Below are 22,254 nucleotides of genomic sequence, written 5' to 3'. Positions count from 1 at the left end.
CAAGCATGCAAAGATTATGAAATGAGAAACGGCTGCAATTATATTACTGAAATCACAGCGGAATTTACGATTACCATGATTGTAAATATCAATGAAGCTCGTTATCCGTAACAGCGCATACATCGGGAAATATTTCATTGGTGCCACCAATAATAATTCGTTCTGAGTCGGCGCACTGGGCTTGGATTTGCTGCGTTTCCCCGCTAGTATCGGTAGAGGCGCCACCGTCGCTGCAGTCTCTCGGGCGTAGCTGTCAAAATTGCGATCGAAAAACCTCCTTTGTTTACGTTTAATGCTGGCACACAATAAAAAAAAACGCACGATGACGTTTTATTGACTAAAAAAACAAAACTTTCGCGCGGGAAATCGCTGAAAGAAAACCTAACCTCATTTCATTGCGAAACTGTAGTGCTTTCCAGCGATGTTGCGGATTTTCGTAGTGTTTTTGTTTATTTTTTCCGTGTGTTACGCGAATCCTGATGCCAAAAGGCTGTACGACGATTTATTGAGCAACTACAATAGACTGATCCGGCCGGTTGATAAAAACAATAACACTGTGCTCGTCAAACTGGGTCTGAGGCTCTCCCAACTGATTGATTTGGTAAGTACCTTCGCAGATTTACTACCTATGATCTTTTAGACCATGACTGTGAATATTATTGTCCACGACAAATAAGATTTTTCAAAAAATAACTTGAATATTTTCTTGAAAAGCATAGTACCTACAGACAGAGCTTAAAGTACCAAGAACCCAGCAAAATAACACTACCTTCTGTTACTCCTTGAGTGAATTAATTAAAAAAATAATGGAATAATAAAAAATAGCTAGAAAACTACTTATTGGTTCAGGAATTGCTCTATATCCATCGATGGATAGATATAGATTATATTTTATTTATTGAGCTGGTTAATTGTTACCCTTGAGCCTTGCTAAATAAGTTTTGAAATAATTTGACTCAATCAATATATTATAGAGCTTTTCTTTTACTTAATATATTAAAGGAATACATGTTACAAGATGAATGTAAAATTGATTATGCATGCATTTTCATATGTATTTGACTTGCAAATAAAATTAATTTACACTTGGAAGTGTATCAAGTAACTAAATTACAAGTCATTTGTTAAATTTTAACATTTCAAACATTTATGTTAATAATATTATTTTAAAAAATTGTGGAAAATTTTTACGGTACTTTCTTAAATTTCAGTTGGAAAACTATTTTCTTCGTAGCAGATAAATCGTTGTCTCTTTCACTCTACGACGGTCTTAGTAACGGTGGTAAGAAGGCGTCTCTAGTGAGTGAGACAGACAATTAGACCCGATTATGATCGGCTTTATTCATTTCACGAAGTAGCGCTACTCTATATTTTATGTTACTTGAATCTCACTTTTACTTTTATTGTAGGTAAACCAATAAAGGTGATAAGATGAGAACAATAAAAAATACTATGATGACTTATAATTACAGCAGGATAAGGGACAAGGGTGATTTATTATTATGTAGTACAACTGCACTTAATATACCATAGAATATGATTAATACCGTATTCACTAACATTACTATGAGGTCTCACAGTGCGCGTCACAGGGTGACACACGAACCAATCACATAGCTCTATTCAACGCTGTGCGTTCTATTTGCTGCTTCACTTAAGCAAGCATCGTTTGTGAATACGGGCATTGGTTACGTCAGAAAAGACTAGGATAAGTAAATGATAATTTAAAAAAATATTATTATTTAGTTATTAAATTTTTAGCGTTAAGAGTCGCATCTCAAACTAATTTGAAAATTATAAATAACTTGAAAAAATCGAACTGCCTAAGGCGGGAATTGAACCCACGACCTTCCGCTTGCCGGGCGACTGCTCTTCCAACTGAGCTACTTAGATACTGGATGAACCCGTCGAAATTTTCAAGTTCGATTTCTTCAAGTTATTTATAATTTTCAAATATTATTATTTTCGTATGTTATAATAATTGCTTCAAAAGTAAGAGAGATTTACTTGTTAACAACTTCAAGGTAGGGCAGGTATTTCTTACACCGGTACCTACATCTATAATATCAAAATGAATCGCAAAATGCGTTGGTGAGCGCATATTTCAATAATGCCTAGACCAATCGAGAATATTCGTTGAAATCCAAGGATGATTTTTACGGCGACCGAAAAATTCTAATAATTTTCGGTAAAACCGCGGACGAAGCCGCGGGCGGAAAGCTAGTTATCCAATGAAAATCTACTGAGAATGTACGTACATAACGATCGGCTGCTCTACTACTTCAAATCTCATATTTTTCCCACAAAATTGTGCTATAAGTTTTTCCCATTTAGATTCAAAATCACAAGCCAACTGGCATCCTTGCCATTAAAACTTTCTATCATGTAAGGTAAAACATCGAAAAACAACATCACTCCTTAGATTCGAACTAATCGAACTAAAGGTCTAGTACTCATACATCACATAGACCTCGTAAAGCACTGTCAAACTCATTCTGCCAAAACAATACATAAGGATGTTTTGTCCTTCCCAAATCCAAGATAAATAGGTATCTTAAACACCCGCCGACTTATCCCTCCTCAGAGAATAAGGAGTCCTTACTAAAGAGGCACTCTTGGGTTCTTGTGAAGAATGAGCACTGGAGTTTTTGTAAAGTCGCTAATTTTGTTACAAGTATACTGGTTTAGGAGAAATAGAGTGGCGATATTTTAGGCAAGTGACAAATAAGCAGCTTCAACAGGATTTTCTTTGGCTTTTCGTGCATGGTTTTCTGTGTGAAACAAAATACTAAAAAATGGAATACACATGATATCACCAAGCAATTGAATAATGCGAATGAATAGATTTTGTAGATCAATAAAAGTTGATGACGTCACTATTTTGCAAACTTATAAATTTTCTGGATTTCAAAATGATTTTGAACTTATTAAAACATATTATCAGAATGATAAGTGGAATTATTTTTTGAAAAAAGTGCCAAATACAGTCAACTGCCATGATACATAAATAACATAAGAGTAAAACAAGAAAAAACTGTTTAAACTAAATTAATTCTATCCAAAAGATAATTGTGTCGCAATGCTTATTTAACTTCGTATCTCATATTCCAAATTCGCCACAAAACTACCAGAGTGTGCATTATCACAAAATGGAATAACTTCTAATGGGTCAGCGAAAATTAAATCGGGGAATGTTAATTAAAATTGGTAATTAGTTTCGTGATTGCACGGTAGCGACTATGGACTAGTCAGGGGTTCCCAATCTTTTTCATCCCGCGGTGCAGTTACCAATTTTGTATTTTATTACGACGCGACGCCCTCATCATCATCATCATATTAGCTGCTCCATCTGACCACTGCTGAACATAGGCCTCCCCCAATAATTTTCACAATGTCCGATTGGTGGCGGCCTACATCTAGAGCCTTCCTGCTACATTTATGAGGTCGTCAGTCGTCGGTCCTTGTGGATGGGCGTCCCACGCTGCGCTTTCCAGTACGTGGCCTCCACTCCAGAACCTTGCTACCCCATCAGCCGTCAAATCTGCGTACTACGACACACCTACGATGCCCTACCCTTTGAAAAAGATACTGTAGAAAGAAATAGGCACCTATAATGATAGTTGATAATAGTATCAGTAGTATCGTAAGTTAAATAGGAACAAAAATTCAAACATCTGTATGAAACAGTAAACTACAGTATCAGTATGAAATGTCTACTGAGCGCCAGGGCGCCGCGGCGCACACTTTGGAAACCCATGGACTAGTAGCTAGCTGGCACTAGAAGCTCGTGGTATGTCTTTGGCACAATGAAAATTATCTTTGTGGACGCCTTTGTAATGAGATAACACAAATATACTTTGAATAAGATTATTATAAATGCCATTAGCTAAAAATAAAGATGATGGTGATCACAGAATAATATTGATTATGTGTACAGTTTGTGGCGGTCTGCATCCAGCGCTTTCCTGCTACCTTTATGAGGTCGTCGGTCCACCTTGAACGTCCTACGATAATGATGATGATACCTAAGTATATGATGTATTTCTGCTGCTGGACTCAAAGTCGGGCACCGTTTCGTTTGACTTTATGTCAGTGATCGGTACTGTGCCGATGCGATAGGGCTGACTGTTACAATTAACTGCTGTTGGAAATGTTATAACTTATAACTGTAACTGGCGTTGCAGTCCGATACCCGACCATACGGCAGGATAAAAATTTACGTTATTACACATTTTTCATCTATGATGACACATACTCATTATAATATAGACAATTTTGAATAATTTAGCATTCAGTAACTTATATTGTTTAAACTGCTTAATTGTTGTTATTGTTTAATAATAGAGGATTATCTTATTTCAGCGACTTTAGTTCGTTTACGGATTTCCTCATTTCTGATTCGATCTCGCAATGAAACACCAAGCATAGCCCTCTCCATAGCACGCTGTGCAACTTTGAGCTTCTGTATAAGGCCTATAGTGAGAGGCCACGTTTTCGAGCCATACGTTATCACTGGTAACACACATTCGTTGTAGACTTTCGTCTTCAGGCACTGCGGTATTTTGGACGAAAAGATGTTACGTAGTTTCCCGAACGCTGCCCAGACGGATTAGCAAGCTGAAGTGGCAATGGGCAGGGCATATAGTATGCAGAACTGACGGTCGATGGGGCAGCAAGGTTCTGGAATGGAGGCCGCGTACCAGAAAACGCAGCGTGGGACGTCCACCTACAAGGTGAACCGACGACATCGTAAAGGTAGCAGGGAAGCGCTGGATGCAGACCGCTACCAATCGATCAACGTGGAAAGCATTAGGGGAGGCCTATGTTCAGCAGTGGACGTCCTATGGCTGAAATGATGATGATGATGATGATCTTATTTCATAGAAAATAACACCTAGGGAACTCGCAGGTGCCCCAAAAAAATTTGCCGCTGTTTACAGACCTCTCTAATTAGATGACAATTCTCATCACAGTCCGAACAAACTGTTAGCTCATCAAAAATTAAAACAAAGACTAACAAGACAGAGGGTTGTATTAGCATTCAAATTGCGTTAAAACTTACGCAGCGAATTCCGCGGCTGTGTCGCCGTCGCGCGAGGAATGTCAACTATGGGATACAAAGCTGGTGTGCTCAAAGCAACGAATTTTTAGTGCTACAGCTATGTACGGTCGTTGCTTAGCGACTATAGTCTCAAGACGTGTAGGCACAAAACTTTGGGTTTTGAAGATTTAATTGTTTCATCTTAGGCTGAGTTGCAGCACCTAACTTTGACCGTAACTATGACGATAACCGACGCTTTTTGTATGGAGTTTGACAGATTTTTGACGTTTGTCAGAGTTAAAGTAAGATGTTGCAACCTAGCCTTAGTGTTTTTAAAATTATGGGATACAAAACTGGTGAGCTCAAAGTAAATAATTTTTATTTCTGAAGCTATCTACGGCCGTATGTAAAGTAAAGTTACGTTGCTTAGAGTTAGTCTCAAGACGCGTAGGTACAAAACTCGCGAGTTCAAAATTAATTGGAAATTTTTATCGCTGCATCTTAGCGTTTTTAAAGCTAGAATTTGCATAATAAAAGCGAAATATCATCCACTGATTAATCACGAAATCTCAGAAACTAAAAAATAAAATAAGCCTTTATTGCTGTTAATTTTTTAACTTATTTGACTAAAAATTATATTAAAAATGATAACTAGAGTTAAGAAAAATTCATTTAAACTAAAATAGTATTCTCGGCATTCGACTTATCTCTCCTCTTAACAGCTCGTCTTTCGACAAAGGCCTCCTCTAAGGATTTCCATTTGCTTCTGTCCTTTGCTGTACGTAACCATTCTGGCCCAACTACTTGCTTCAAATCGTCTTCCCATCGCTATGGTTGTCTTCCTCTACTTCTTCTGCTTTCTCTAGGGTACCTACCATTCCGTAATTATTCTGGTCCATTCCTCTTTCTTTTCTCTTAACTATAACACTCACAAAATTGGGCATGTAGGTTCCATATAATATGGTGTAGGCATCCGCTAAGAACGGATTTTAGGAAACTCCACCAGTAACGGGGTAAAACGGGGTCCACGCGGGCGACCGCTAGTATTAACTATGGGATACAAAGATAGTGTGTTCAAAGCGACGTCACTCCCAGATTTTACTAAAGAAGAATCTTATTCCTGAACAAAATGTAGATATCACCACTGAGACCTTCTTCTTCTTCCTCGGTCCCTCACTGATGAGGATCGCGACCACAGATAGTGTTCCTCCACAGACTGCGGTCATAAGCTGTGTGGACCGCACTGAGACCTAATATACCAAAATAAAATAAATCCAGTTTTACCGCTACGCCGCATTCAAAGTTCGGCGACCCCACGCAATACCACTCCTTTACAGCATTCTTCAAGTGCTCTTCAAAAATTTAAAGCAAGTAAGCCTGCGTCATACTAAATTTTATTTGCGCATAACCTACTCGCTAACGACTTAGCTGTAAAGGGTGCTTAATTGAAACTAAATTGACGTTTACAATCCGCCCTGGGTTCTTAATTGCTATGCATTTTGCCACGTTAGCTGTTTCGGGGTTCGCGGAGACTGTTCCACTAAGTTTTATATCGCTTTTAGTACAGTCCTTTTTGGGACGAGGATGTTTCTTATAATTGTGCCTGGTTTCGGTGGAATGAGTGCCATTAATTGTTATGGTGGTTTATTTTAAGGGTACCCCGTGCGTTGTTTGAAGCATTGTTGAATTTTAATGGCGATGTTACTTCCGTCTTGTTTGATTTGATAAAGAAATATCTGATTGTTTGTTTCGGAACTACTACACCGATTTAAAAAAAACTTTCACCATTAGAATTATTTCTGACTAGCGGCCGCCCGCGACTTCGTGCGCGTGGATCTCGTTTTACCCCCCTTTCATCTATCTTACGCGGTTCAGATTTTTTCATACAAATGTTTTGTTCCTGCTAACTCCCGTTCCCGTGGGAATTTTGCAATATCCTATTGTAACTAAGCTTTAAGTTTACTAAGGTACCTGCATGCCAAATTTCAAGCATCTAACTTAAGCGGTTTAGATTTTTCATATAAAAGGATTTTCCCGCTTATTCCCGTTCCCGTGGGAATTCCTAAGTATCCTATAACCTGCCCAGGAGTATGAAGAATAATTGTGCCAAGTTTCGTTAAAATCCGTCGAGTAGTTTTTATTTCTATAAGGAACATACAGACAGACAGACAGACAGACAAAAATTTTACTGGTTGCATTTTTGGCATCAGTATCGATCACTAATCACCCCCTGATAGTTATTTTGAAAATATATTTCATGTACAGAATTGACCTCTCTACAGATTTATTATAAGTATAGATAAACTTCCTAACTAGAGTGGAACTAGCATTATACATATTTAAAGGACATTGTCAGAAACCGCCTAAAAAACCGCCCAAAAACATTAACCCATCATAATTATTTTCTATTTTTTTTAATACATTAAGCACCCTTTCATTCTAATGGACACTTAAGCATTGAAAAATTAAATAAATAAGTCTTTTAACGTTTATTCTATAATACTATTACAACTTCCGGACGTTTTGGTGCGTGGCATGGTCTAAAACCTATCAAGTTCCATAATTTTTGCCGATAAAATCTGTACGAGGCATTACCGTACTTTATTGCTGGGAGTCCATGTATAGTGATGTTCCTGCGGCCATCATAGACAATAAAATATCGATTTTGAAAATAAAATAAATCGATTAAACTGCTTTGAAGACTAGATTTGCGTTAAAAGCTAAAAAGATATTGACAGTTTGACACTATTACAAGAAGATATCTAAAGTGTCCAACTGGTCGAAGGTCGTAAATAAAATAAAAATAATTAGGACCATAAACTGATATTCATGGTATCATAACTGTAAAAGTGTCAGAATCCGATGTTGAATCCAATGGGGTAGTAATATGTCAAAATTGTTGGTTCTTTAGGCGAACAATGTATGGAGAACGAACATTGTCCTTTAATCAGCTTATGGGATCAGTCATTTAAACATGGTCATAAAATACCCTTCAATTGAACTGTCAATACTTGCTTCAAGACGATATTATCATTTATTGAATAGTTAATGCCCGTTGCTCATTGATTGATTTCTAAGATTTTTTTTTTGTCAGATCATACACTAGGTAATTCTTAACAGATACAGAGTTCAATCAAGACAAGTCCACCTATCACGTTGTATTGTTATCACACCCTATCAGCCATCACTACAAACACAAGCCCAAATAAAGCAAGCACAAGAACAGTCGACAGATCATCAGACTATACATGTTGAAAAATAGCACCTAATGCCACTACACAAGAGCCTTTATTGTTAAACTGGATATGCAGCCAGTACCAGCCCAATTCCTCCAGTAAACAGGACACGTCCTGTCGAAACGTCACCAATAAAATGTTAACCACTGTCGTGGGCTACTCATAAAATACCTAGTTACAGACGGATCACTTGAGACTAGATTGCTACAAGATTTTAGACTTAGTGCCTATAGACAGTAAAGCTTTGGAAACATTCGTTAAACTGTTCGATTAAGTAGTGCAAATTATGCACTTTAAGACAGCGAAACGATCTTGATGTCTAAAGAAAATCAAATTATTTATCGCCTTACTTACGGGTCATGGACGTCTACGTAATCTAATGGTTGGAGAATTGAACTCTCTTGACTCTAAAAATATTATTGGGTTTGATTCCCAGTAGGGTCATAATATTCTAATAATTTTACAAAATGAGCCAAGTTTATAATAGTCTCCAAATTATAAGAAAATAGCAAAAACTAACCAAAGTCCACACGAGTGGATCAGAGGTGGAATTGTGTAAAGCAATCGTTATCATTTATATATACCAGTTCATAGCGTACGATTATTCTGTCAAACGCTTTGTTTAGCGGATTCTATCGTAAGTTATGAACTGTCAAATGATTACGATTGCTTCACACAATTCCACTTCTAAGTTACTTTTTAACCTCTGACGAAAGTAAAAAATTAAATAGTACATTGCAAAATCACTAATGTCGTAATTTTCGCTTGGATATCGTAGATTCAAATCAATACCTATAAAGTATACCTATTAAGTCATATAAAAACCGCGAGCTAATCCCATAATAATAATAAGCCTATATTGCTTCATTACAATGATTAATAGAACCCAATAAAATACCATACCTATCAAAAAGAGTTTATTCATGGCGTCATGGTGTGAACTACAACTCTACTAACAACACAATTCCTCAACACAACTACCCATCAGTCCCAGGCATGCCTCGCTTCAAAACTTATCTAATATGCGGCTTAATATTGAAATTTCTAATTAACAATGTTAAAACGCGTGTCAATTATGTGGTGGTAGACGAATTGCTTATGTGGAAGTTGGTAGCTCGTACAAGTTTGATAGTCTTTCAAACCTGATGTAAGGTGGGAAAGTTTGGTAAGTTGTTACTTTGAGACAGATGGTAATCGTAAGTTATTTGATAGGTACTCGTAAGTATGAAAGTGTTTTAGGTATTTTAGTATTAGATTTAATTTTAATCTAGCATTTTTCTCATAGGTAAGGTATTAGAACTCACTCGTTATGATATAAGCTTACACCTGGATGAATGATAATAATAAAATTATAGAAACAGTCCGAAGTTATTACTTCGATTAGATTGTAACTGGCTAAACTTCGGCTAAAATTAATTATGTATAATCATTACCATTTAAGACGGGTTTAAGAATCGCGCTGACCGCTCGCTGATCGTCGGCGCTGACAGATCAATATGTATGTAATTGAAGGGAACGTTCCTGAGTGACGCTAATCGCTCAGCGTCGACGCTTCATACATTTCGGCTGTCAGCGCTGACGGGCAGCGTGCGTCAGCGTGACTCTAAAACCAGCCTAACTGACTACGATTAGTACTGACTGACACATAAGTTTATTAATGTTAACAAGTAAAAATTAGGTAGTCAATTCCGAAAGAAACATCTATCCAGAGATAACTGTGTTTTTACATTTATTTTTGCCTTTAATCGACACTGTCTAAAACTAAAATATTATCGAGGTAGAAACCCTATCTGGCACACAAAATAATAATAAACATTGTAACCAAAACTACTAGCATGTACCTAATATGCAGTATCCAATTATTCTCTTCAGTCATTCCATTCCAACGCAGTTCACGCCGTGTATGACTTATTCGTAGCACGACGCACTACGAATATTCGTAGCAATTCACTCTACGAATACGCGTAGCATTTCGTAGCGGACATGCGTTTGCGAGAGCAACAATGTGAAACGCATTTGGCTACATTCAAACGAATGTACGTAATCGTGTTACGCAGTCGTATTCTATGTAAAGTTTATGAGAGATATAGTTACTGCAATTCACGAAGGCGAGTGAGCTTTACATGTGTGGTGGCTCGCTACTGTTCGTTTTTCAAAAGTTTTGATAGACTTTACACTATTGTTATGTGCATGTGCATGCACACACACAAGTAAAGCTCACTCGCCTTCGTGAGTTGCAATAACTATACCTAATGTTTGGTCTAACAAAGGCAAAGGTTATGGACATAGTTCAAATATTATTTTTAAGTATTTAATGATCATGGACATACCTACTTAGTTCAAAATTTTTTAAAGTAAATGATTAAAGACTCAAGTTGGTGGATCGAAGATAGCAGGCAGTTTGAAAAAAGCGCGAAATTAAAAAAGTAGATAATTGGATTAACCTATCTAAAAATTATTTAGATACCATTATTTTGCCTTGAAGAGCCTCATTATCCTTCTATTAAGAAATCGCGCAGTAAATATGGAAAGGATAAAAGGACTATCGAATTTGCGTTGACAAATTGGTGCTACTGCCAAATCCACTAGCGAGTGACAGGGCCTTACTCAACATTGGCGCCAACTAATAAGCGGAAATACGGTAACATCATTACCAAAACCGGAAAACGCAGCGTGGGACGTCCACCCACAAGGTGGACCAACGACCTGATAAAGGTAGCGGGAAGGCGCTGGATGCAGGCCGCTACCAACCGTGCGATGTGGAAGTCATTGGGGGAGGCCTATGTTCAGCAGTGGACATCCTGTGGCTGAAATGATGATTACCAAAACATGAATAAAATGGTGTTACATAACAAAAATTCAAGTGTGTAATAATGTTTATTGTTTTAAACTTTCATGGTTTTAAAGTTTCTTCAGTTTCTCCGTGACCATGGCGCTTGCAACAGTGCCGAAAAATTAAAGTTGTACGTGGTAGGTGGTATTAAAAATCCCGTCAGTAATAATAATTGTATAATAATGGACACACACCCCTATAAACCACAACAAATCATAACAAAATCCCAACCAATCGTCACGTTCATAGCCCTAATTAACTCAATAGTCCATCAACTCAAGGGGATCAACAAAACATAGCTTGTAAGCTACGTATTGTTGGATCTCTCTCTCTTTTCACGTTTGGTAGCAGACTGTATCCATTAGCAGACTGCAACTAAACGCCCTTGGAGCTCAGAACTTTCGAAGTTCAATAAAAACTGTGAGCACATTATTAGGTACTTTAACCAAAATCGAAAAAGTGCCGAAGACAAAAAAAAAAAAAAAAATGGACACACGATACTTTACACTCAAACAAAACCCATCTCAAAATCTAAGGTCCAAGACTTGATATTCCTTCGAGCTTCCGCCATAGATACTAATACAGTCAACAGATCAGCAGTTTCGTTTTAAAATCGCTCTTATCACGACTGCATAGACGCCACAACGTTTAGCTTGCTGTCCGTACATCCGTTTTGATGGGCCATCTCTGGAGCGGTGCCAAGACCGAATCGATTGTTCGGCTATAAAGCGGTGTTCACACCGTTGCTCTTCCCGGTTGGATGAAGGGACCAATTGCCAGTTGACGGTTACGTCATGAACGTGGCCTGTTAAGGCCATGCTTCACAAGGTGTGCAAACATAGGACGGATCAAACGCCCGTATACATTACTTTGAGGTCTCATAGTGCGCGTGGTCCCACAGAATCTCCAAAACCTATTCATAGACAATTAGTTGAGTGGCAGACTGTCACAAACGAACCAATTACAGTGCCGTTGTGCGTTCGACTTTGCATAACGTTGCTGCTTCATTCAAGCAAGCATCGTTTGTGAAAACAGGCGTCAGTTTTATACTACTACATAGTGGGCGACGACCTCACAAAGGTAGCAGGAAGGCGCTGGATACAGGCCGCTACCAACCGGTCATTATGGAAATCATTGGAGGAGGCCTATTATGTTCAGCAGTGGATTTCCTATAGCTGAAATAATAAAGTCTTATCTGGCTAACTTTGACTGGTAGGGAATGGAAGCAACGGTCATCTTACTAAACAATAGCCTTTGTTTTTTTTTAACCAACTTCAAAAAAAGAAGAGGTTTTGTTCCTCTGTATGTTTTTCAAAATGTCTTGTGCATATACAGCTAAAGAAAAATGTTCATAAGAGAGAACAGAAAAAGAAGGGAAATATTAAAAATTCTGCAACCTTTTCAAGCCTTGATATATCTTCATATCCACTGTACTAACTTTGCGAAACTAACAGCGTAATTTCAAAGTAGACCAATTTCAAACCACTTTAAACGTTTCAATAAAATCATTTGAAAAAATGTTGATTTAGTACCAAGCAATTACTAACTACCCCACCCTACGCTCCTAGATCGGACACATAACACTTTCAGAATTTCTATAGCTTCTTTATTTCTTTATCAAACATAAAAGGTGTAAATAGGTCTTATACTATAAGGAAAAAGGAGATTCCGATGAAGTGGGGCAAGTTTAGCGAGGGAGAAGTGCGTGATTAAACTTTATCTCTCGCGAAAATCATCGTATCCCCCTTTTAGTGTTCGGGTCATGCCAGCAATAACAACGAGCTCCGAACACTGTTGAAATATAGTGTGTTAATCCTTATAAGTTTTGTGTCAAGGTCTGAAGATACGGAACAAGTTTGATAAACGTAATTTATCACTAAAGAGGATTTATCACTAAGGCTGAGTTGCACCACCTAACTTTAACGGTAACTATGACGATAACCGGTGCTTTTTGTATGGATTTTGACAGTTTTTTGACGTTTGTCAAAGTTAAAGTAAGATGGTGCAATTCAGCCTAAGATTGGATATTTTCTGAAATGAAACTAGATAACTACTCACATACTACACACTGAACGAACTAAACAATAGTATGAATATTTGTAAATTGGTATTAATAAATTGGTTTATTTGAACGTCTGTTACGGTTAATGTGATAAATTGAAAATTATGAAAAATCGCCGGTTATTATGAATAATTACCTACACTAACGAACTAAACGTAAATAAAATTAAAGAAAATAGTAGAGCATTGTGAAATAGATGTCCAGAACTTTTGCTGACTTTTGCTTTTATCTTGTTACAGAATCTAAAGGACCAGATTTTGACTACGAACGTATGGCTTGAGCATGTAAGTATCATTCAGTCACCAGTACCACCAAACTACATATTTATTGCAAAATAATACCTACGAGTATTTTAACCTTATAGGACATTGTACCTTGAGAATTTGAAGTTATCTTTTTTATTGATGAATTAATGATGTCGTTCTCAAATTATTTTCGAAGATCAAACATTATTTTTAACATCACCGTACATTTTCAAATTGGCAATCAGTCATCAAAGCTCCTTCGTGCTTTTATAAAATATGCCATAAAACAACTTTATTGGAAACAAAATTAAATATTTGTTAACAGGAATGGGAAGACCACAAGTTCAAATGGGACCCGTTGGAGTATGGAGGGGTCAAGGAGTTGTATGTGCCATCTGAACACATCTGGCTACCTGATATAGTGCTGTACAACAAGTAAGTTACCTTTAGCCTTGGCATTTCAAGGAATGTTGAAAAGAAACTCCTTGGTTTTTAAAATTGATGTGTTTATCCAGTTGATGAATGCAATTTTCAATAAAATTCCCATTTCATGTCCCAAACCTTTACAGTTTGTCCTACAATTAGTAGGTAGGTAGGTACGTCACACTGACACCGGAGGTAGATCTGCCCAAGACGCATCGTAAGGCCATCGTAAGGCCGATGGGTATCGTGTCGTACAAGATTTGAAGTAAGTACTTTCTTAGACAAACAAACGAGTGATCGGTATTGCTAAGTGCCTTCATTAACCTTTAAATAACTACCTGTTGAAGACCGGTCGACTATTTTTTACCTACCCTGAAACTTGTCACAAAACCAAACTTAACCCAAGACGTTGGTGTCAAATTTGAAACACCCAGTAACACTCAAGTTATATTGAGCACAGCATCAGTAGTTAGAACAATTAATTCGTACATACTCCGGCGAAGTTAGGACATTCGCTGCAAATTGCATCGGCTATGAGCGGTTAATTAACAAGTTGCTGGAATACCACTGATGGCCAAAGGCGTTGGAGTTAGTTGTTATTATGGACAAAATGACCAAGGCATATCTTGAAGGGTACTTTCTATTTTTGGAAGTTAGAAAGCTTGAAAAGACCATTGTTATTGATTTGGTTCCATAGTTCAGCTATTCTAAATAACAGGGAATTTAAATATTATTATTCAAGCGGTAAAATGGGACTGATGGGCAAAGATACATGGAGTTAATAAGCACATAATGTTGACCACTTGATTTGATTTGACAAAATTACTAATGGAACTTCCATTCGTCAAGTCATCAAGGTATAGTCGTATCAATTTTATTGTTTGGAACTTAAAGCTATTTAAATAACAGGATGTTGAATTCACCTATTTCATAAAAAAAATGGAATAGAGTGCCACATAGTTTCAGAATAAGCAATTGATATCATATAGTGAACTAAAATTTGACAATGTAACTCGTATACTCTTTGCATAGAACACTAATTTAAATATCCTAAACCATAAGCAGTGCAAGCGGCGCAACAATGCAATTTGCGGGGCGACGTCCGACAACTCCGGCTGCGAACTAATTGCACTAACTACATATATCCTACGCTCCTTTATTCTGTCCTAGAGGTTAGAGAGCTATCAGGAGAGTTGCTGGGTTCGATTCCTAATATGCATAAGGGGAAAAATATTTGCCTTTTGTTTCCAAGTTTAATTAGGACATTTTTGGGTATCCAGGCTACTTCATTTTATAGTTCTGCTCTTTGGTCACTTATTGTTCTCTCATCATAAATAGGTCATTTTAGTCTCGTATGCAGGAGGACGATTATTAATTTACGAGACGTAAGAAAAGGACATAATGTTCCATAAAAAAATATAATTTTAAAACAGTAAAGTTTTCAAGAAAGTTTACTAAAGCTGAAGTAGATACAATAGGTAATTACACTATGCCGACCTGTCCATCGGTGCTGTAATGAAAATCAGCTGTCGTATATATAAGTTTCGCTGACCAATACCATTCGAAGAACGGTTCGCAATGGCCACATCAAAAGGAATTTCCAGTCATTGGACCAAAACAGCGGTGACAAACGGACAGATTTCACGAGTCAAGCGTTTATTGCACGAACGTCCGTCCCGAACCGTCATGGCTGCTACAAGCCATAAATCATGGTGGGGGGTGAGAAAACTGAGGTATTCCAAGAAGCGCCTTTAATTTCAAGCGCACCAACAGAACTATTCTTCGAATCACACTTTTTAGATGCACTTAGAAATGAAACTTATTAATAAAGCCTAGATTTAACTTTCATCTATGTTTATAAATAAAACTGAGACCACAATCAATGGAATTCATTAATTAATTTCTTATGGGTTATCTATTAATAAAAATTGTACTGGATCTGCCTATAGGTCACTCACTTTTTACTAGTTTTACATTTTCTTAAGATGTATAATTTAAAGACATGTTATTTATATTCCGATCTAATAGACTTCTGGACACAGGCCGCTACCAATCGATCATCATAGAAATAATTGGGGGAGGCCTTTGTTCAGCAGTGGACGTCCTATGCCTGTAATGATGACGATGATGAATAGACTTCACAAATTATACATAATATAATTCAAATTTAAATACAAAATGAATTTTCCTCAATATCCAAAACATTTAGCTTTGCAATCAAATATTTTACTCAAACGTAATGAAGAAGTAAAACGATAGTCACGTCACCACATCGAACTATACATTTTATAGCAAAATCACAACAGGTACATAAGATACAGCATAACTTGATTTGCCTTTGGCACATAACAGTGTTACAATAACAGTGATAAATGGTCAGTCTATATTGCACGGTGTCCGTGCAAAAGCATGCTGCGGTCATGGCTACAAACAGTTATAAATCAACTGGACTGGATGTAGTGGTTTAATATTCCTGTCAGGGATCGATTTAGTAAAGACTTTTTGTTTCCTTTTATACATTGAATGCAGGAAACTTATGTCAATTAAAGCTCTAAATCGTAACTGATTGACTGACTGACATAGTGATCTATCAACGCACAGCCCAAACCACTGGACGGATCGGGCTGAAATTTGGCATGCAGGTAGATGTTATGATGTAGGCACCCGCTAAGAAAGGATTTTACGAAACTCCACCCCTAAGGGGGTAAAACGGGATCCAGTAAAAAGTAGGCCAATAAATAGACTTGAGTTATAGGAGTTGAACTCGAATTTCAGTTGTATCTGATTGATCAAGATCATGTTCTAATTTCCAAGCATTTCAACAGCAAATCAAATTAAAAGTTAAGTACATGCACTTCCGACTGCATGAGCTAGATCTTACCCCAACTGTGGGATAGATTGGTTCAATTTTATCAGTCACTTACATACTCACTAGGCAGAGCGGTGGGTTTTGAGTGTCTACATTTACTAATAGGTTACAATTTCAAAAGCTATGTCCAATACACTATTGCTTATAAATCATCCATAGAAAGTTATTTAAAGTACCAGAAAAGAGCAAGCAAGGCATGACTCCAGAAAAACTCTTATACCCTCTCATTATCAAAACCCTATTGCGTATTTATACATTTTTATACATAAATACTGAAACTTTATATTCTTCGTTTTCATCATTGACCATGAACATCAATAGTTCTATCCAAAGTTAAATCCTGAACACGACACCTGACTACATCAAGCTTACACACTTGTCGTACACCTAATTGATTGCGTATCGGCAAGAAACCATTCGCGAATGATACATCATGTTGCGTCACAACAGCCTGGCGTCGATAAATCATGCGTGCATGAGAGCGACGCACGTGCTGCTAATCTTACGCTGTGCGATCGTGGGTGGGTGGATTAAGTTAGGAGAGAGAGCAGGAGAGAGAGAGAGGGGAAATATTTCTTTAGAAAAGCTACCTAGTTGCTACTTTCCACGGCGCTACACAGAACTGTCCCATCCGTGACATTGACAGGGGGGCGCCATCGTCTAAACCGGATCGCTGGTTCCGATTTTTGCCATATTGGAAACTTCATAGTTGAACGCTGGTGGTGCCCCTCTGTCAATGAGTTTGGTGGGACAGTTCAGTGTAGGTCATCTACGAGTATAACAAAATTTTGTTTGTGCGTAGAAATGATGGTGATTTCGCAAAGATGGTTTACCCTAATGTAAAATTTGGAAACCAAAGAGCGCTAATACAAACTATAGTCGGGTGCAACAGCAGGGAAACGAAAGGAAAGACTGCGTTTAATGGCAAAGAAATCCCGCATGAATGATACCTAAAGTGAAGTTAGCCCTAAGAATATGAAATAAAGAATCAAAACGACGCAAACACTTGATCTCTGATCAAGAACTAGAGCTGGACAGATACAGAAAAAAACAATTGAAGGCTAATAAATAAAATAAAATGTAAATGTAATCTAATTGCCGTTAGTAAGAAATAAAACAAATAAAATATACAGGAACGTATACAGTGAAAGAATAGCCACATTTAGTTCTAACAAAGCCTGCAAGACTGAACGGGACACGTGCGACTAACCTTACGCTGTGTTGGCTCTGTAGACGACCCAAGTGACAGGACATCAGTCCAGTACAGTTTCGAAACACTTCAACTCAGAGGCAAAATATGCAAGTTACTCTCGATGGTAAAACTACCAATCGAATAACAACCGAAGAAGCTAGAGATTTAGTTCTACGGCAACCCAAAGGCAATCAATGAGCGACTTTGACTTTGTCTAAAGGTTTACTCATCGTATTCAAGTGTAGGTTGTAACATGGCAAGACTCTATCTTTAAATTTTAAGATTTAGAGACGCTACTTAAATTGCTATATTACACTCAACAACGCTCTTGAACGTCTTGATCGCTCGTGGATTTTTCGAGTGCAAAATTTTATGCTTAAAAACATATTTTAAAGTAATAGAAAATATAAACATCTTAAAAACCTTAATGTTACGAGTATAAAGACAATGAGAGATATGATCTAAAAATAGATTGACAAAGTGAATTTTTAAACTTAGTTTTTTAGCTACGATTTATTGTTGCTGTCTTAACTAGAGCAACAACTTTAGAACAAGCCTTTAATTCTCAAGTCAAACGCCTGTAGCTTAAAACCGATCTGCAGAGCGTATATCCGTCCCTTTCCGTATGACTTGCCTTTTGATAGGTTTATGGTACTGTCAGCCCGGACACAGCATGTTCGGGAGTGCAGTCATAAGTCCAATTGAGTTCTATTGTTTGGGTAGCACGATGCAATTTAGAGTAGACGTGAGTTTATTTTATTGCACCAAAGAAAAGAGAGGATTGTGTGGTAATAAAACTCATCTGTCAAGCATTCGGAATATTGGTCTATGCCTGAGTTGAAAGAGACGCAAAAAAGAGAGAGAGATTAGCAGTGTTCGGACAAAACTTAGTTAAAAGTGACTGGTTACTTAGGTAAGAGCTGCGCTGCTGTTTTATTACATCTAAGCACAATCACACTTTAATTAAGACTTAATCAAGGCCGTATTCTAGATATATCGTAGATTTCGGATGAATAATGCCCACCTAATGTAGAACCCTCTTACCTGCCCCATTCAATGTTACTTTATTGTTTTAATTTATTTTATTTTTGTTTATTAAGGAAACAAATAACAGTTTTGTTCTTATTTTCTTATCGCACAACATCATAAAATACTCTTAAAAATTTCCTCACGTTTATTAATGTATCTGTAGCTCAATAATGAAGCAAAAGTCGCGGGTTTAAGCACCACCCAAGTACCTAAGCAAGTTGATTTTTATTTAAAAAACCAAGTCTAATTAACTAATTTCCCCGCCAGTGCCGACGGAGAGTACGTGGTGACGACCATGACGAAAGCGGTGCTCCACCACACAGGAAAAGTTCTGTGGACCCCGCCAGCCATCTTCAAGTCCTCGTGTGAGATCGACGTCAGATACTTTCCGTTTGACCAACAGACCTGCTTCTTGAAGTTCGGCTCGTGGAGCTACGACGGTGATCAGGTAAGTGAGAGACATAACTCTAGATCAGGGTTTCTGTACCTTTATTACACCAAGGCTTGCAAAAAAAGTATTTTCATGCCCCTCTGCATATAAAACTTCCTTACAATATTAAATCTACATACGTACATATTATGTCACCAATCTTACGACACTTAGGCAAAAGTAACATTGTGAGTTGTCGAAACTGTATAGCAGTGATTAAATGGAAAACCGTTATTTACCGACGCGTAAAATAGTTTTCTTTTTTTCGGAAATTTAAACGTACCTATTACGGCCCCCCTGACATTTCTTTACGACCCCCTAGGGGGGCATGCCCCCCTGGTTGGAAGTCCTGCTCTAGATCATCATCATATTTTAGGCTATGTCAAATCCACCTAGCATGCAAAGACATCCACAAAGCATGATAGTCTGCATTTTATGCTTAAAACTCTATATTAGTATTATTATGTATGGATATTTCAATGTATAATATACCCTATAGGGTGGTCCTTATTCCTACGAAAAAAAAATTTTTTCTTATATTTTGCGGGGCACCACGTAATTTGAATATATACCATATGAAAGTCTTTCATTATTATTTTTTTAATTTTAAAAAGACATTTAGGGGTCGCTACCAAGGTTTGAATTTTAAGTAAAAACAAAATCTGTATTTGTTAGATTCATTTATTTTTAAAGCCAAAGCCAAATAAAAATATTACAAAATTATTGTTGTTGCTATGAACTAAGATATTATGTACAAAGTACATATTTGAATCAATTATTTTTAAGATATAAGAGTTTACTTGTTAGTATCTCGACGCGTCGGTACCATGGTCGGTATAGAAGAGGGGTTGAGGGGAGAAGGGGACAAGAAGCGATTGTCTATTCTATCTATGCGATGTTCATTTGCACGTAAAATGTGATATAAACACTTAAATAAAACATTTATGAAACCATGATTTAAGATTTTCAAAGCTTTTGTAAATATTTTGACAGCTGGTAGCGACCTCTAAATCTTAACTAAAAAAAAAACAAAAAAAGCTGATTTCATATTTAGAGGTATATAATCGAATGAGAAAGTGCCCCGGGGATAATTCAAAAGTCGAAAAATAAGGACCACCCTAATACCCTAAAATACAAAGTGTCCTAAAGAACCCTCGAAAAAGTTCCATCTGTCACATACGTTCCAAAAAGTAAGAACAAGTCTCTGAGAGAATAGGATCAATTAATCTTTCAATTGTTCCTTGGTAAGAATAGATAATTTATTAGGATCTGCTGAACTCGACAAAAAATTACTATTCACAATTAAAACCTATAGTAATATAGACATGATCTATTCTACAAGGACGTACGTCGAAGAACAAGTAGGTAGTACCTATTGTAAAAAACTTTTTTACCGAATCTATTTTAGACCAGTAATGAATGACTGTTATTCGTAATAATAATATTTTATGATTTCATTCGATAAGGATGCATTGGTACCTACATTATTGACTGTCACTTATAATAATAATATTTTAAGATTTTCATTCGATATTTAAGGACGTATTATTACTACATACTTATTGTTATTGTGAAATCATATCAAATGAGTCTGAATTTTGAATTAAAATCAAAGGGTTTATTTGATTGTGTAAGCTAATGAGGTACATAAGAGTGTACATTATATTTTATGAAACGTTAATACGAAAAAACATATAATAATAAAATGATACAGATAATAATTTTGTTTGTGTATCGCGTATCATTTTCCTCAAAAGGACAATCTATATCGCGAATGCTCAGTACAAAACAGTCGTTAATAGGTTAAGCCCTCTATAAAGGCAATTAACACGTCATTCACAAAGGTTATTAACGCGTCAAACGGGAAAGACACCGGTAGTCTTCAAAATTATCTTTGTCATAAACATAACATAACAATTTTATAACGCAGAGATTGACTACATAAAATAGTCTTTAATACTTGTTTTTGGCAAGTAACTCATTTTTAATCAAGTAACAGTCCTCTATTTTGACCTAGACTTAAAAACTCTTTTTAAAGCCTTAACATTTATAGTTGTGACGCTGGTTTACTGCAGACTATCTGACTAGGTACTTCTTCTTCTTGTCGTGTCGACAACAAACCTAAACAGCGTCGGCCCAGAACTCCGCCACAAGAATGAATCTGACTACTAATATTATTATATTTTCAACTATTCTACTATTTTATTTCTAAAACCAATACACTTTGTTCCTTCTTCAATAATTTTTCATGTCACAGATCGACTTGAAGCACATCAACCAGAAGAAAGGCGACATGGTGGACGTGGGCATAGACCTGCGGGAGTACTATCCCTCCGTGGAGTGGGACATCCTCGGGGTACCCGCTGAGAGACATGAGAGGTACTACCCTTGCTGCCAGGAGCCTTATCCAGGTAAGTTGTGAATATTCTAAAGCGTGGAAATAACCCTATGGTGAAGGTATTGGACTTGCCGACTCGAGATCCGAGCAACGCAGCTCCGAAGCTCATTGCTGCTGCACTATTGTGATGCAGCTACTGGTAACAAAGCATCTTTAGCTTAGCACGAGGGTTTGACAGGACTTTTCTTCTTGTACAAATCATAATTTAGTTATAGTACCCAATACAGATAAAGTCAAATGAATGATCATGCAGTGCACTTACCAGTTCTGCAGTCCAGCAGCATCAATAGTTCCACGTCGTGATCTATAGTTCTCCATCCTCTCTGCTCTCGAAGATAAAAGAAATTAACACCAGCACTTCACAAAATACACTTAACAACACTCGCTTCTTCAAAGTACAAGTTATATTATTCCACTTTCATCGATCAGATGAGGTCAACATACAGCGGTGTACTTTCTAGCATATTCGAGAAAACGCTCGGTAACTCCGGTGACG

At 37.1% G+C, this 22,254-nt stretch overlaps 1 protein-coding gene across 1 annotated transcript in view; it reads left to right on the top strand.

Moving 5' to 3' along the window:
* The first annotated feature begins 352 nt into the window (after positions 1–352).
* nAChRalpha2 (nicotinic acetylcholine receptor alpha2) overlaps positions 353–22,254 on the top strand; it is a 30,619-nt gene continuing 8,717 nt past the window's right edge. The window contains exons 1-5 of the mRNA XM_028319489.1: positions 353–601; positions 13,412–13,456; positions 13,743–13,852; positions 19,198–19,378; positions 21,618–21,771. Coding sequence (XP_028175290.1) covers positions 422–601; positions 13,412–13,456; positions 13,743–13,852; positions 19,198–19,378; positions 21,618–21,771 — 670 coding nt within the window. The 5' untranslated portion in view covers positions 353–421. The remainder of the gene's footprint in view (positions 602–13,411; positions 13,457–13,742; positions 13,853–19,197; positions 19,379–21,617; positions 21,772–22,254) is intronic.

Source organism: Ostrinia furnacalis, unplaced genomic scaffold (genome assembly GCF_004193835.3).
Source record: "Ostrinia furnacalis isolate ACB-3 unplaced genomic scaffold, ASM419383v2 OfSCF0398, whole genome shotgun sequence".
NCBI classification, from domain to species: domain Eukaryota; kingdom Metazoa; phylum Arthropoda; class Insecta; order Lepidoptera; family Crambidae; genus Ostrinia; species Ostrinia furnacalis.
The sequence above is the reverse complement of the archived record's forward strand: the minus strand, read 5'-3'. Positions and strand labels throughout refer to the sequence as shown.